We start from the raw sequence: 15,423 nt of genomic DNA, 5'->3' as shown, positions 1-15,423 counted from the left end.
ACTGGCAGTCACATACTTCTGAGTAGCAGTAATATATTTGAGACTGTATTGCATCATATTAAACCCAGTGTATCTCCTTCCATCGATGAAGTGAGGTCAAAAATCCCTCCCAAGCCCTGCCCGTCCCTTGCATCAACTTTGCCCAGCCAGCCGGCACGCACGCCACCACGTCTTAACCAATGCCACCTGCACAACTTCCAACAGCATGTCCTCCCCCTGCCCCTCCTTCCGCTACCGCACCCTCCTCGAACTCGCCTTGATCGCCTCCGCAATCTACATCTTCCTCCTCGGCGCGCCCGGCCTCTCCAACGTCCTCGGCAGCGGCAAAACCGCCGTCCCCACGCCCAAAGTAAAGCAGCCGCTCACGAAACCGGACTCGCTCGTCTTCCCGGACCCGGATCTGAAGTGTCCAGAGCACGCGTACAATGTCCACGTGTACTCCACGAAGCCGCTGGTGATCTACATCGACGACTTCCTCAGCGCCGAGGAAGCGGACTCGTTGGTCGAGCTCAGGTACGCCGGTCGCCACCCCACCCCAAAGGAGAAAAGCAAGAAAGCAAGACAGCCATGAAATTAGAAAAAAAAAAAGAAAAAAAAAGCAGCTAACAAACCCCCCCCCCCTCCAGCTCCACCTCCTGGCAGCCCTCAACCATCTTCCACGCCGGCGCCGAAACGCACGACCCCTCCGTCCGCAACTCCGACAAAGCCCTGCTCCCCCGCACCCGCCTGACGCAGTGCGTGGAAGCCCGCGCCCTCGCCTTCCAAGGCTGGCCCGCCAACACGTTCGTCGAGCGCCTCTGGGCCCAGCGCTACAACGCCTCGGGCCACTACGCGCGGCACTACGACTGGAGCGGCGGGGGAAGGGCGGGGAGGCGCGAGAGCACGTTCATGGTGTACCTTGCTGGCGGAGGGGAGGGGTTTGCGGGGGGCGGGACGGAGTTTCCGATGTTGGAGAGGAGGGCGGAGGGGGGCTGGTGTGAGTTTGTGGAGTGCGAGGGTGCGGGGGAGGGGACGGTGTTCAAGGTGCGGAAGGGGGCGGCGGTTTTTTGGAGGAATTTTGACGACGAGGGCCGCGGGGTTAGGGAGACGGTTCATGCGGCTTTGCCGGTTGGGGAGGGGGTTAAGGTCGGGTTGAATATTTGGAGTTGGTGGCAGAGGGGGTTGGAGGTGGGGGATTTGGTTGGTGGTGGGGAGGAGGAGGAGGGCAAGAAGGAGGAGTTGTGAAGTTGGTGGTGAAGTGATGATGACGATTTACTGTAGAAGCATTTGTGCATGTGCAGATTTGCTTTGGAGATGCTGTGGATGGGTTTTTTGATTCGTGTAAGACATGTACTGTAACTTAGAGACGAGACTGTGTGAATACAATTGTGCATGTGCAGATTTGCTTTGTTACATTTTCGGTCAATATTACCCGACGTGCGGCTTTTGCATTCTAAGATCAGATCGGAATTGATCCACCAGATCCAGATCCAAGACCAAGCTGGGCTCTCTTGATTTTCTTGCACTGCGTGATTACGCATGTGCAGAATCGCTTGGCGTTGGTGATGGCTTGCGGCTTTCTCGCCTCGCCCGTGCATGCTGGGAAATTGAAGCAGCTCCATTTATCGTTGGCCGATGAGCCCAACACTGGACCAATAGACACTTATTCTATCGCAATTTGAAGGAAGTCTCGTGGTGCATTCCTTCGAACGGCTAAATCAAAGTAGAGTTCGGCACACCCCTGCACGCGGGGTGCAGTCAGCTCGAGCGTTCCTGGGGAAGTGGGCTTCTCTCCGCCTCTGGCGTCAGACTCGCGACATCACTCCTACAGCTTCCAACACACATCTCCCTCTCACGGCGCAACAAAGACCTCCCGAGGCCTCGTACAACTCGCAATCGGATCGCATAATACAACCAAAATGGTCGGCACGCGCAACCACCCCAGAGACTTCCCCGCGCCCACCGAATCGCCCACAAAGCGAACAACACGCGCCTCCTCCGCGACAACATCATCATCCTCCACAAACGCAAAGGACACCGCGCCCGCCCTCCCCAAACCCTCCCCAAACACCACAGCCTCACCCACCAAACCGCGTACCCGCCGTACAAACTCGTCCTGGCAACACGCCCCGCCGCTCCTCGCCCTGCCCTGGCTAGCCATCAGCCTCCCGCTCGTCATCTGGGACACGGGCTACATCATGCTGCGCCCGCACACGCTGCCCGGCGGCTCGCTCCACTGGCCGCTGTACGCGCCCTACGAGCTCTACGGCCGCGTCGACCCCGTCTACAGCCCCGGCGCGTACCATGCGAGCCTGGGCTGGACGGGCGCGCAGGGGCTCGGCAACGCGTTCGAGACGCTCGCGTACGCGGCGTACATGTGGATTGTGCTGGCGAAGGGGAGGAGGGAGGAGGGCGAGGGCGTGTGGTGGTTGGGGGGCTCGTGGGTTGTGGAGGGGTGGTGGGGGCCGGTTGGGGCGTTGGTGGGGTATACGACTTTTGCGGTGACGATTATGAAGAGTGTGCTTTATTGTAAGTGTCTTTGGATCATTGAGAGGGATCCGAGGAACGATTTTGACTGACTACCGTGCGTGAAGGGTACAATGACGCTTTCATGGGGTTTCCGATCTTCAAGCAGAACGGGTGGTTCAACCTCATCTTTGTCTTTGCTATTCCTAAGTGAGTGTTCCCCTTGCATATATGATGGTTGACAGCGAAGCTGATGATCTGCACACCATAGCGCCGCTTGGATCGTCGTGCCTTTGTACCTGATCTACTTCTACGTGTTCGAGATTTTGGAAGGCCTCAACGTCGCGGCCGGAGGCGAGAAGAAGGCACGATAGGGGGTTGGGAAACGTGGGAGGGCCGATGACATGAACGAACGCTACGATTGATACCCATGGAATGTTACGGATTTGGATTATTGCAAGTACGTCTGAATGAGATTAACATTGTTTGACAAACATGTCTCGGCCGCTTGCCCAAGTTGAACGAAGGGAGCTTGACCTCAGGAAGCCGCTGATAGTACCACACGCACAGGGACACCCGGGGAGAGCCCATGGTTCTTACACAATTGCCGTCGTCCAATTGTGCTGCCAGCCGCCGGCTACGACCCAGCTACGCTGGATTGCGCGTGTGAGAGCTGCGCGGCCTCAGGCAGCCACGGAAGTGCTGTGAAGTGAGGTTGCGCGGAGGTACGAGCTGCCCGCTCACAGCCACCGTCACCTGGCAACGACAAAAGCGCTGTGAGGTGAGGTTAAGCGGATGTGCGAGGTTGTCGAGCCCAACCGGGACCAGCCGGACTCTCCCTACTGGTCCATCTATCTACTGAAGAGCCGCCTACCTACAGCTGAACTCACCTCACGGTCCACCTGACGCTCGCGCGCGCGCGCGCAGGCGGGGCTCTTGCCTATAAGAATTCCCTCCACCCACAACAAACCACCCACCACGACACCACACATTCATTTTTTGGCGACAACATTTCTGAGCAATCACACAAGCTCATACCATCCGCCACCACAACACCACCACAACAACAACCATGGAGATCGCCACCATCACCATCGCGCTCCTCCTCGCCGCCCTCCACTTCGTCCTGGTCCCAGAGGACGAGTGGAGCGCCGCCTCTCTCTGGACCCGCGCGCAGTTAGGCGCCGGGTCCCTCCTTATCATCATCGCCGCGGTGGCCGTCATCAAAGGCCGTTCGTTCGCAAGCCCTCTCGAGAGGGAATTGCACCAACACTACGAAAACGAACGAACGCGCCTGGTCACCGCCCACGACAGCCGCGTGAAGGCGCTGGAGCATCAAATCCAGCAGCTGGATCGCAGAATCGCGTTCCAGACTCGGGACCTCCAATCCGCTCGCTCCTCCAACGCCCAGAAGGACGAGCAACTCGAGATCCTGGAACGCGATCGCCGGTCCCTGATCCGCCAACGTCGCCATGCCGGAACCGCCGCCCTAGACGACGCTACTGTCACCAAGGCGTTCAACATACAGATTCAGTTCGACTCTGTGTGTCGCCTTTTGGTGGCGGAGGGCTTCGAGGTCTCGTCCTTGAGGTCCTTTTCCGCCGCCATCAAGGAGTTGTGCGGGCGCAAGCCTGCCTCCTCCTTGGGTGCAGAGCGAAGGGGCGCGGGTGGCATGTGCGCACGTGAGGGCGCAGGTGAAGACCGGCGGGCTGACGTAGTGAAGGCGATGAAGGAGAAGGAGGAGGCCGTGGCCGCGCTCAAAGCGGCGGAGGCGAGGATGGAGGAGATGAAGGCGTCCTTCTGGGCGCAGGTGGAGGAGAAGGCGACGGCAGAAGCGGCGGAGAAGGTCGCGGCGGCGGAGGCGAGAGCGGACGCGATGAAGGCTTCGTTCTATACGGAGCTGGAGCAACGCCTCGCCCAGCAGGTCGACGCTCGGGTGACGGAGCGTCAGCAGCAGCTGGAAACCGAGGCCAATGAGCTGAGGGCGAAGCTGTCTGCTGACCTCGACAGGCAGGTTGCAGCCCAGGTCACCTCCCAGACCGGGCATCAGACCTTGGCACTCTCACAAGCCAAGGCTGAGCACCAGAGAAGCCTGCTCGAGCTCCAAGAGAGGCTCCGCGGGACCGATGCGTCGGTGCAGCTCCAAGCTGCACAAATCACCAACCTCACCGCCGCCCTGCAGCAGAAAGCTGCCGACCAAACCGCCGCCGCCGTCGCCGCCAACAACGCCGCCGCCGCCACAGCGCAGCAACATGCTGCGCAAGTCCAGGACCTGCGCGGACGACTCCAGGTCGCCACCAGCGAGCAGCAGCGGCTCGAGGTCGACAAGTTCGAGCTCCAGCTGGACGTGGACGTCGCGGCCTTGGAGAGGGACGACATGGTCGTCGAGCACGCGAAAGCCATCAGCGAGCTCACGACCACTCTCCAGGACCGCGACGAGACCATCGGCGACCTGGCCGCGCAGGTGGACGACCTCGGAGCTCAACTCAATGAGCTCCAGGGTGGCGGCGGCGGCTTCACCACACCGCCATACCTCGGCGGGTTCTCCCCTCTCGCAGAAGAGATGGAGGAGATCGAGGTTGGGGGCGGTGTGGTGCCGTTTGGGACGGGAGAGAGCGGAGCTGCGGGCCTCGATTTTTCGGGTGGTTTCTAGATAGATTTTTTTGAATGGAATGTGGACGTTGCCCCTCCCAATCCTTCTTCCTCTTGAACTTGTGAAGCTGCTATCATCGGTGCCATTTCCCGTAGGAGGCCGTCATCCCAGTGAGAGTGAAACGTTGTAGAGTTGACTTAGTCGTTTCGAAATCCCATTCACGCCGTCTCTCTGAGCCCTACGAGCTGCTACCGGCAGTACCATAGCCAGTAGAGGTTGGTTATGCCGTTGAAAGCGAAGCCGTTTTGAGTTAGTGATTTCGAGGTCCCATTCATGCCACATCCCCGTACCACAAAGGCTGCTACCATCCATGCCATGCCCAGTAGCGGACGGTCTTCTAGTGAGTGCAAGGCGGTCGAGACCTGACTTAGTCGTTTGCAAACCTCCATCAACATCCATCTCCGTAAAGTAGAGCTGCTTCTGGCAATGTCAGATATACTAGGCGGCGATCATGCCTGTGAGAGCGAGGCGCATGAAGTCGACTTAGTCGTTTCTAGAGCTTGTCGCCGCTTCTCTCAGCCACACGAGCTGCTACCATCTCTGCCATGAACAGAATAGGACGGTCATCTAGCAAAGAGCGGAGTTGACATGGTTCTTCTCGGTCATCAGTCGACGCTTAATCTGGAACCCACGAGCTGCTACCAGTAATACCCAAAGCACAAGGAGATGATAACTCCAGTGAGAGGGACATAACATGCGCGGACAAAGTGATTCCTGACCTTCAACACGAGCTCAGCCTCTAGGCTGTTAAGGCTGCTGCCAGCACTTCCAAGTTTACTAGGGTATCGTCGATCCAGTACGAGAGACGCGGAATGCGGTGGACACAGCCGTTTCCCATTTTCAGCGATGATCCATCTCTGTAACCATGGAGCTACTATCACTTGCAAATTCACAACGGGACTATGGGACGGTGGAATTCCACAAGTAAGCTCTCACAGCTTTATCGCTCACCCATGAAACTACTACCACTACCTGCATCCATTTGCTCGACTATGCGTAGGCACAATTGGCTGCTGCGGTTCAGAAGAAAGAGAAGAGGAGCTAAAGAGAAACCAAAACGAAGATGAGTACCTCAAGAAAGGGTCAAGAACAAGGAAGATCAGTCTAGTGAGGGATTTCCCACGGAGAGTGATATAGATGTACATGGTGCTTAGCTACGCTGCATCTCCAGACACCTTGAGTAGCTACTAGCAATGCCATAGAGACTAAGATGCGGTTATCCCGGAGGGTTTTCTGGCAGTCAAAAATGACTTTGTCGCTTGCAATATCTAATTGTGGTCCTTCTCCGACTTCACGGACCTAACAAAGATTCCGTAAACGAGAAATGATACTGCTGCCGTCAGAGCAATGCATTCGAGTGTGACATGGTCATTTGAAGCGAAAAGCCCCACTGCATTTCTGCTCATACGAAACAATCATCAGCAGGAATATGACTAGCCGGCAGAGAAGCCCAGTGAGAGCGAATTGACCAATGTACTCGAGCCATCTGTCTCAATGTTCAGCAGAAGATACCACGAGGGAGAACATGGCTAGTAGATTCCGGTCATTCTTTCATTGCAATTACATTAGTACTGTACTGTAGCACCTGAAATTAGCAATAACCCCAACGCCGACGCTCAACGCTTCAAACCCAACCCTCATCACCGCTCACACTCGCCCAGCTCCATCCCCCTTCTCTCCTCCATACATCCTCTCCAACTCCGCCTGCACCGCCGGACTCGGCGCCACGCCCTCCACCCTCTTGACCTTCTTGCCCTCCTTGAGAGCCACCACCCCGCCAACGCCCGCAACAACGCACGCGCACGCGATGAAAAACCCCGTCGTCCAGGACGGGCGGTCGTACCGGTTCAGACCCCACATGACGCCGCACAGGCAGGCTTGGAAGAAGGTGTTCCACATGTTGCACCAGATGTAGAAGTCGAGTTTCCAGAGGGCGGTGGGCGGCGCGCGAATGCCGGTCAGAGGTTGTGGGGGGGTTTTGGAGAGGGGGAGGGGGAGGCGGGGATCGTGGGTGAGGTTGGATTCGAGGGCGGGGAAGGCTGGGTTGGTGGGTGTGGAGGGGTTGTCGGTCTGCGCGTTGTATTCGGCTAGGGTGAGTTGGGATAATGTGTCAGAGCCTGGGAGGCGGAACCAGGATGTATAGAAGCCGGCGAGACGTCGGAGGCCGTAGAGATTCTGCTCCTGGGGTCTGCTCTTGGAGCATAGGCGCCAGCGGAGGAGGTAGTAGAGGTCTCGGGCTCGCCAGGGCAACAGGCCAAAGCCGGTGACGCAGAAAAGGGCATTGAGGATCTGGCTGTCGATCTCCAGCCAGATCCGGCGCGCGCTGTCGATGTGGTTGCAGTCGCGGACGTACTCGCCGTTGCCGATGGGAGCCCAGCACATTTCTGGCGCTGCGCCGCAGAGGAGAAGGAAAAGCATTCCGCCCCATGCGACGACGTTCAGGCCGTAGATCGTCCAGAAGAAGCCGAAGGGCGTGATGAACCATTTGCCGAATGCTTTAAGCCCGATCATCCAGGATTTGGTCCAGGGTAGCTTGGGTGGCGGCCGCCAGCCGGAGCTGTAAACACGCTGATTGCGAGAGGCAAGAGGCAGGACATCTCCTTCCTCCGGCGCGCTGCTGATAGGTGTCAGGGTGTCTTGTGGTCCTGCAGTCTCTTCTTCCTCCATCGTTGCATGCTTATTCTCAGTGGCGCGTACGCGATCCCCAATCAAGATTGGATCCTCGCTTTGCTTCTCCGTCTCACGATGCTCCTTCACGGCATCAATTTGAGGGATACCCGCACCAGCAGCACTGCGCAACCTAGAGACCTTCCCACTACTGCCGCTACTTGCTCGACGCCTCCTTCCCTCATACGCAGTCATCTGCCCGTCCGTTGTCCAGCCATTGTCAGAGAAGGATCCTTTCCTATTGTCTCCCCAGTGTCGGCGCTTTGGACGTGGTCTCTGCTGCGGCAGCCCAGGCACCGAGCGGGACGTCTGCGTTCATGGCATCTTTGGTAGTCTGTCTGACGCTACCAGCGAAATTGCCAGCGGCGTTACGGGTGGAGTTTGCTATGCTGTTGGAAGTGCTGCGAAAGCTGGAAATAGTGTTCGTCCTGTTTGGCGGTCGTACGACCAGAGGTGAGGGCGCTGGGCGCTGTTCAGAAGACATGTTGCCGGTATTGCTGGGCACGATCGCCCTCGTGAGCGTACAAATAACAACCAGTCTCTGGCAAACAAGACGACCCGATCACGCGTGATGTGAAAAGGAATAATGCGACAAGATAGGTACTCTACCCAGACGAAGCAGGCGCAGCGCCTAGAAACCTACCATCGTCACCAAAGCCCAGACCTTCTAGAAAAGCGACTACGCCTCGCTGCAGCCAGCATCAAGGCAACTGCATTCAGGTTGGTGCGCCCGCCAAAGCAAGTACTGCAGGATCAGCCTGCCGCCGCCTTGGCCGGAAGTTGGCGTGTACGTAGTGCCGCGTGCGCATCTCTATCCCAGACAGATGTGCTGGACATGGCCAATCATGCGCTGGCGTCGTGCAACCCAAGCCTAGAAGCTGTCGTGGCTGACGCTGGTGGCGGAGCGAGATGGGCTTCGTTGCGAGCAAGAACCCGAGGCAAGGTCCTTTTTGGCTCTGGCTCGTGCTTTGGCGTCTCCCTTCTGATTGGTTTCGGGCTTTGAAGCGAGAGCCTCGCGTATTGCGAACGGCGTATTGCGTATCGCGGAGCAGATGAGTTGCGAATATACCATCGACCCCGAAATCATCTCTCACTTGACTTCGCTTTCAGCAGCAGGTGGACAGTAAATTTGCACGTGCAGAATTCCTAGCTCGACACCTCATGACAGCGGTGGATTTCACATCCGGTACCTATCCCAGAAGGGCTACGCCGCCCTCACCAAACCTCCAATACTCTGACCGTGTGGAAACTTCCATGAGATCTCTTCACCTCCTCTAATCAAATTCAACCAACAACTTCTCCTCCGCAGCCGAAACTGACCCATTCATCACCGCCGCGCCATGCGCAGCCGCCAGCCGCCCATAAACCGGGTAATACTGAGCCAAGAACGGATACACAGCATCAATGCCCGGAGTGTTGCGCCAGTCGCGCATCAGATCGCAAACAATGCTGAAAAGGCTCACGAGCTGCACGCCGGCGCGCGCCATGCGGTCGTTGGACACGTCGCGGATCAGCTCGGTCGTCGTCCCGGACGCTTCGACGTTGGCCCAGACGCCGTAGCCGGCGTCGCGGAGGGAGAGGGCGCAGAAGGTGGTGCCTGTCCGTGTTCTTAGACTCGGCTCTGGATGCCTTCGAGGTCTTCGTGAGATTGTGATGACTTACAGACGTCGGTGGTGATGCCAGCCAGTATGACCTGCTTCTTCCCAGTCGCTTCGATCGCCTTGCGGAAGTCGGGGTTGTCCCATGCGTCGACTTCGCCCTGGCGTTGAATGAGCGGCGCGTCGGGGTACCTATATCTCCTGCGTCAGCTGCCGATCGACTGTCGAAGATGTTATTGAGTGCTCCTCACATCTCAAGAATGGCCTTAGGCAGCGGACCGTTGGGACCCGACTGCGCCGAGGTGGTCATTACCACTGGCAAATCAAACAGCTTACCCAAAGCCGAATGAGCCATCATGGCGTTGTAGTAGAGCGTTGGGTCAAAGTCCCGAGCGATGCTATACAAGCCATCTTGCAAGTCGAGGATGAGGAGCAGGGCGTCGGTCTTGTTGAGACGTTCAAACGGCACGGCTTGGGAGACGTCTTAGCACACGTAGTCAAGATATCCAGGCAAGGCACATACAATCTGCAAGGCAAGTGTTGACGATATTCGCAAGAGCGAAAACGACGGCTGCGAACTTCATCGTTTCGATTGGTGAGTGTGATGGTTGCAAGTGGTAGGGAAGCGAGCTCTTGATCGTTTAATGCGACGTCGAACAGGTTGTGATTGGGGCGCCCTTTTATACGTTCGACATCGCATACGTTGGGCAACAGTGCAGGCTCACAACCATGGCTACCCCGTCTCTGCAACCATCGACGCAGGGCTTAAAGCCGTAAGCGAAAGATCGGTGAGAGGCTTTCGGTGGTCATTTTGCCGACGCTCTCGTGAAGTATACAGGAATGGTGATGCATCCCGTCCATTCAGCGTTGCAGATGCATGAGCTGAAAGTCACTGAACATGCCATCCAGCGGAATATCATGCTGCAAGGTGCAACTATCAACGGAAACACCAAAGCTATACGAGACCCCGCACTAGCTCGAGGCACCGTAATCGAACCGCATACCACCAGCCCAGGAAGTATTATCGTCAGAGATGGTAAGTGGCGGATTACGAAGATGTCAGTCAGCCGTGCTTGGCACATGCAGTCGCAGCTGAACACTGGCCAACCATCTTTCTTGCTCTGCGGAACGTGATAGCGGCATCTCTGTAGAGGTCAGAAATCCATACTGGAACAAGGTATTACCGAAGTATAGCATAAGCAACCCAAGGCTAACGTTCGAAAGCATTCGGCATCATTACAACCCGTAACCGAGCATTGGCGTGCACTCGAGACACTCTCGCAAGGCGACGGCAGTCATTTGCGCAAGCAGGACCTCTAAGATCTCCTCGAGGCCTTGCGTATTTCCCACCTTCCCGGACTTTCCCCAGCTCAGCCATCGTGTTTACCTGCCCTTTACCTTTCGACTCCAGAACCGAAATCCTAATAGCACAGGCAAGCTTTCCGACAAGCCGTGATCACTATCATTGAGTCCCGGAACGACAAGCAAGAAGGCCTCGTTCCCGAGTACCTTACCACTGGCCTTGCCCCCGAGTCTCGAGCCTCCAATAGCCCAGAGCCCAGTCAGCTGCACCCGACGAAGCCCCGAGCCCCAAAAGCACACACAAAGTCCCCCCCCCCCAAAAAAAAAATTTGAACAGATTCGCACCCATCCGACACCTGTGTGATTCGAACACACGCCTCCGAAGAGACAGCCTTAGCAGGGCTGCGCGTTAACCACTCCGCTGGGACGAAAGTCAGTACTCGAGGTGATTGGTCGGAAGGGGCGTGTGGTGGGGGAGAGAGGCGTACCCAAAGTGCCGTGCCGTGCTGTGGGGTCACGTGACGTCAATTGGACATTTTAGTATTATGAAGCCGGCGCGCGGAAGCCGTGGCTTGTGGTGTTGTAGCGCTCGGCTCAAGGGAGCGGATGGTTGACGGGGTTTGAGCAGCCCTACTTTGGGAACGGGAGGGGAGATGAGCTCAACACCATCGCTGTCTTGCTTTTGGGAGATATGGTCTCCCCAGAGAGCATCGGGGCGAAGAGCACAGCAGCGCGGTGTTCGCTTTCGCTGGTCGCTTGAGCGATGCGTCGTCCGCTACTTCGAGGCCGTGAATCGAATCATCGCGTTTCGCGTGAGTGATGGGTTGATTATCTGACTGATTGACTGATTGATCGATCATTTGGATTTCCCTTGCTATCTAGCAAACTCAGAAAAAAAAAAATCAGATCGAATCCCTTGGTTGTACTCTATACATGCGAAGACGCAGCAGCAGCGCGCGCGCGGAACCAAAAAAAAGATTTCCATTCATCTCGTTTCCCCAGCCATTGTCCGGCGGGTTTTCCTACTGGTATAAAGGAGCGACTAAAGAGGAAAAAAAAGGTTCTAGACGAGAAAGACAGGACGTGTCCCTTTCGAGAGAGAGAAGGAGATAGAAAGGCGAGGAAAAAAAGACAACAATGAGCGCACACCCGAGCGCCAATGCGTGTGTGTTGGGAAGAGAGCCCGCGCGGCGGCCTGCCTGCACTGTTTGCTCCAGGCGCGGCGGTGGAGGTTTTCCCTTCCTGAGGTGGGTTCGTGTGTGCGGATGGGCACGCTGAACCTGCTGTGGTGTGGATCCCACGGAGATCGTGTCCTCGCTCCCCCGTCACGGGATGGTCTCCGGAGATGATGCGGTGACGGGGGGACGCAGAGGAGGATGAGATAGAGAGATGGAGGCAAGCTTTCGTCAAGAAAGGTGCGAGACAAGAGATACAAGGGAAAGAAGTCAAGACTCTCAAGTCTCTACCAAGAGAAAGCCTCCTCGAAGATGTCGATCTCCGTGTCGGTGCAGCGGTCGCGGACGCCGCGGCGCACGTCGTCGGCGAGACCGCCCGTGCCGCACACGCTGACGGCCATGGCGCCGATCTGCTTCTCCTGCTCCTTCTGGATAAGGGCGCCGACGTCGGGCTTGCCGGGGAACATCTGCACGCTCGAGCTGGGCGAGTGGATTTCCTTGGTGCTGCGAGGGCGCGTGACGAAGAGCAGGATGCGCAGGATGTCGCGGCGCTTCTCCATGCCGAGGATCTGGGTCATCCAGGGACGGATCCATTCGAGGTGCTCGGGGGACTGGATGATCCAGACAAGTGTGACCTTGCGGGTGGCGTGGGTGCCGTTGGCGTAGCCGGCGACGAGGTCGCGGACGTGAGGGACCTGGTGGGTGATACCTACACCGGCGGCGAAGAGCATGACGGTGCCGTAGGAGGCGAAGCTCTGCGAACCGTAGGGGCCTTCGACGAGGGTGGTAGTGGTGAACTTGCCGCCGGGAGACATCTCAGCCTTCTTGAAGAGGGTGTCGGTGAAACCAGTGCGACGACGGATGATGAGAGACATGTTGGTGCGGCTCTTGCCGAAGGCATCTTGACGGCTGACGGGAAGGGCCTTCTCGGTGCTCCAGTCGTCTTCCTCTTCACTCCAGGCGAGGGAGAAGGGGTGGCTGGTGAGGAGGCCGACGGCCGGCATGTACATGTAGACGTGCTGGCCGGGAGTGAACTTCCAGGGCTTGGCCACGCGCAGGGTGACCCTGACGGCATCACCAGGAAGGGCTTCGACCTCGGCCTTGGTGCCACCGTTGCCAATGTTGCGACGGAGAAGGCTGATGAGGCGGATACCGCGCTCGATGATCCAGATGACGGTGGCGGCCATGACGTAGCCCTGCTCACGCATACCATGGCAGTGCATCCAGACACCGACGACAGCAGCAATGGCAAGGAGGATGTGAACGCCCAAGAAAGTCTCGTAGAATGCGTGGCGGAGAGGCGAGGGGGAGAGAAGGATGAGCAGGGTGAAGCCACAGGTACCAATCATACCAGTCTGGAGGAAAGGAGAGGATCCAAGGCCCCCTCCGACGGCATTCCAGCCCGCGGTCCAGCCCATCTCGTATGTCTTGGCGCCCATCCAGATAGCAGTGTGGACGACGCCCTCGAGGACGACGATGCGGCCGAGCCAACGGTGGATCAGGTTGTAAGTGTCGAAGCTGATACCGAGCAGGAAGATGAGCGGGTTGTTGCGACCAGCGAGGAGGAACAGAGGAATCATGTTCATGACCGAAAGAACGCCAGTTCTGTTACGGGCGTCGTCGTACCACAGCTCTGGGTTGGTCCACTCAATGGTGATGACGCAGAAGGAGATCTGCATGGCGAGGTATCCGAGGAGGAAGAGGGTTTGAAGACGGCCGGGAAGGGTGCCCATGTTGGTGGCGGCGGAGAGCTTGAACTCCCGGTTGTGGCGTTTCTTCCAGAGAGGAGCGGTGATGAGATCGCGCTTGACCTTGGAGTAGTTCTCGTCGGGGATGCTGAAGTACCTCTGCTTTCCATCGCTGGAGGTGCCGTGGTTGAGGTTGGCGAGTCTGCGGACGTGACGGAGGAGGACCAGGCCCCACCTGTAGATCAACATGGCGCTGACGACGGCGACCCAAGTCCAGGCGGTATATCTCATGACTTTGGCGTTTGCGGCTTTGGCGATGGGTTCGTTGGCCTCCTGGGCCGGGGTCTTGTAATGCCCAGCCATGGCGTACGGGAGCGCTCCGAGCAGCGCCCAGGCGATTGGTGAAGACATGCTGAATGAGTGTGTGTCCTCGAAAGAACTGTGCGTGTGCTTGTCAAGGGGCGAGCAGGCTCGGGGAGTCGAGCGACTGCGCAGTAGTGAATACTGCGAAGGTTTGTGGGCGGTGCCTGCAGACCTGAACGGTAGGAACCAGAGCAGTGAACAGTCGAGTCCAGGGATGTACGATCGTGACCGGCACGACAAAATGAAGCGGTGTTTGGCGCGTTGCCTGGGAAAGAGTGTAGCGCGACAAGGTGTCTCAGAGTCGCAAAGGGAGTCGTATGCGAGCTGCGCAGCAGCAGTGTTCGCAGCGGGACTGGGGTGGTGTTGTTGGGGGGGAAGGGGCGCGTTGGTGAACGAAAGTCGAGCGTCGACGGACGCGGTGGTGTCGTAGAGACTGGGGGTGGTGGTGGTGTTTGTGCGGGTGACGGAAGGGAGGGATGCGAAGAGGCGTCAACGGCGCCGGAGGCAACGAGAACAGAGGCAGCAGGAGAATGAAGAGGGAGTGCGGCCGTGCGTGGGCCGTTGCAGTGGACGGTAGGCCGCGCGGGAGGACGATTGGACGATTGGCGCGACGGGGGTGGCAGAGATTATTTGTGGAGTCGTTGTCTCTCCCATACGCGTCTTGGCAATCTCCCCAGCGTCCAGAACAGCGTGTCGCACCGAACACAGCAGCGCGCCCGACGGCCAGTCTGCCGGCGCCTGCTCTGGCGCGATGCGAGACAGGCAATGTCGCAGCACCGCAAAGTCGATCGCTTATCGTGACGCCCGATCCTGCGTCTTCCACGCCTCTGCCTGCCCGCGACACTGACAGCCAGCCAGCCCGAGAGTCTCGCGCGCGCAGCCGCCCAGCAGCTCGTAATTTGCAGTGGAGATTGGCGACTAATGCAGGAACCGCGCCTCGCCGCCCGCCCATTCGTCGCTCGTCACCGCGCATGAAACGCGCCAGCCGTGCCCTTGGGAACCTTGTCCAGCCCCGTCCCACGGCCCGCAGTCACGGCGCGTCGGCGCCCCCACGCCACACCGGGGGCTCCCAGTCGCTGTCCGGCCAAACCGCCATCCGCATCCTCCTCCTGTCACCCGTCTAAAGCGCTCCCATCGTCCTGCCGGGCGAGAACGCACCGCACCCATATCATATGCGGGGCACGCCGACGCTGTTGAGCGCGCCTCCGGCCCCTCTCGCCGCTCCAGCAGCACCCCGAGCGCACAGCGTTTCAGCCCTTCTGTCTCCCTGGTTGGGGCCTGCATCGAGCCATGTCTGCTGCACCGCCCGGGCCCATGAAAAGCTCGCACGACTTGCTGGCCGAGCGCCTCGTAAATCATCGTGCGTCATCACCCATGCCGGAGCCTCGATCAGACGCCTCGTTGCGAGCGCAAGGAGGCCCCGGCGAAAGCTTGGCGCTCGCGTGCTGTGACACGATAAGGCACCTCCCACGGCAATACCTTCTTCCGCAGCCTTGTGTGTCTCCCTATTAGAAACCGTCTCACTGCAGCCG

The 15,423-nt window shown here is 58.3% G+C and overlaps 6 protein-coding genes across 6 annotated transcripts; 2 read left to right on the top strand and 4 right to left on the bottom strand.

Annotated features, from left to right (window-relative positions):
* Positions 1 to 205: 205 nt before the first annotated feature.
* Positions 206 to 1,224, top strand: WHR41_06162 (uncharacterized protein; the record flags this gene model as incomplete). Its single annotated transcript, XM_069374767.1, has 2 exons — positions 206 to 513; positions 627 to 1,224. The coding sequence occupies 2 exons, from the start codon at positions 206 to 208 to the stop codon at positions 1,222 to 1,224; spliced, it is 906 nt and encodes a 301-aa protein (XP_069228126.1).
* Positions 1,225 to 1,898: 674 nt separating this feature from the next.
* WHR41_06161 (uncharacterized protein) lies at positions 1,899 to 2,819 on the top strand (the record flags this gene model as incomplete). The annotated part of the gene is made up of 3 exons (XM_069374766.1): positions 1,899 to 2,508; positions 2,574 to 2,655; positions 2,717 to 2,819. The coding sequence occupies 3 exons, from the start codon at positions 1,899 to 1,901 to the stop codon at positions 2,817 to 2,819; spliced, it is 795 nt and encodes a 264-aa protein (XP_069228127.1).
* Positions 2,820 to 6,745: 3,926 nt separating this feature from the next.
* Positions 6,746 to 7,765, bottom strand: WHR41_06160 (uncharacterized protein; the record flags this gene model as incomplete). Its single annotated transcript, XM_069374765.1, has 1 exon — positions 6,746 to 7,765. The coding sequence occupies one exon, from the start codon at positions 7,763 to 7,765 to the stop codon at positions 6,746 to 6,748; it is 1,020 nt and encodes a 339-aa protein (XP_069228083.1).
* Positions 7,766 to 8,003: 238 nt separating this feature from the next.
* Positions 8,004 to 8,249, bottom strand: WHR41_06159 (uncharacterized protein; the record flags this gene model as incomplete). The annotated part of the gene is made up of 1 exon (XM_069374764.1): positions 8,004 to 8,249. The coding sequence occupies one exon, from the start codon at positions 8,247 to 8,249 to the stop codon at positions 8,004 to 8,006; it is 246 nt and encodes an 81-aa protein (XP_069228062.1).
* A 790-nt stretch (positions 8,250 to 9,039) lies between these two features.
* Positions 9,040 to 9,947, bottom strand: WHR41_06158 (uncharacterized protein; the record flags this gene model as incomplete). The annotated part of the gene is made up of 4 exons (XM_069374763.1): positions 9,040 to 9,362; positions 9,428 to 9,555; positions 9,615 to 9,834; positions 9,887 to 9,947. The coding sequence occupies 4 exons, from the start codon at positions 9,945 to 9,947 to the stop codon at positions 9,040 to 9,042; spliced, it is 732 nt and encodes a 243-aa protein (XP_069228061.1).
* A 2,180-nt stretch (positions 9,948 to 12,127) lies between these two features.
* On the bottom strand, positions 12,128 to 13,939 carry WHR41_06157 (uncharacterized protein; the record flags this gene model as incomplete). Its single annotated transcript, XM_069374762.1, has 1 exon — positions 12,128 to 13,939. The coding sequence occupies one exon, from the start codon at positions 13,937 to 13,939 to the stop codon at positions 12,128 to 12,130; it is 1,812 nt and encodes a 603-aa protein (XP_069228058.1).
* Between the last annotated feature and the right edge of the window lie 1,484 nt (positions 13,940 to 15,423).

The sequence above is a fragment of the Cladosporium halotolerans genome (assembly GCF_011745625.1).
Source record: "Cladosporium halotolerans strain TM138-S3 chromosome Unknown Sca22, whole genome shotgun sequence".
NCBI lineage: Eukaryota > Fungi > Ascomycota > Dothideomycetes > Cladosporiales > Cladosporiaceae > Cladosporium > Cladosporium halotolerans.
Note: the sequence above shows the minus strand (reverse complement) of the source record. Positions and strands in the feature narration are given on the sequence as shown.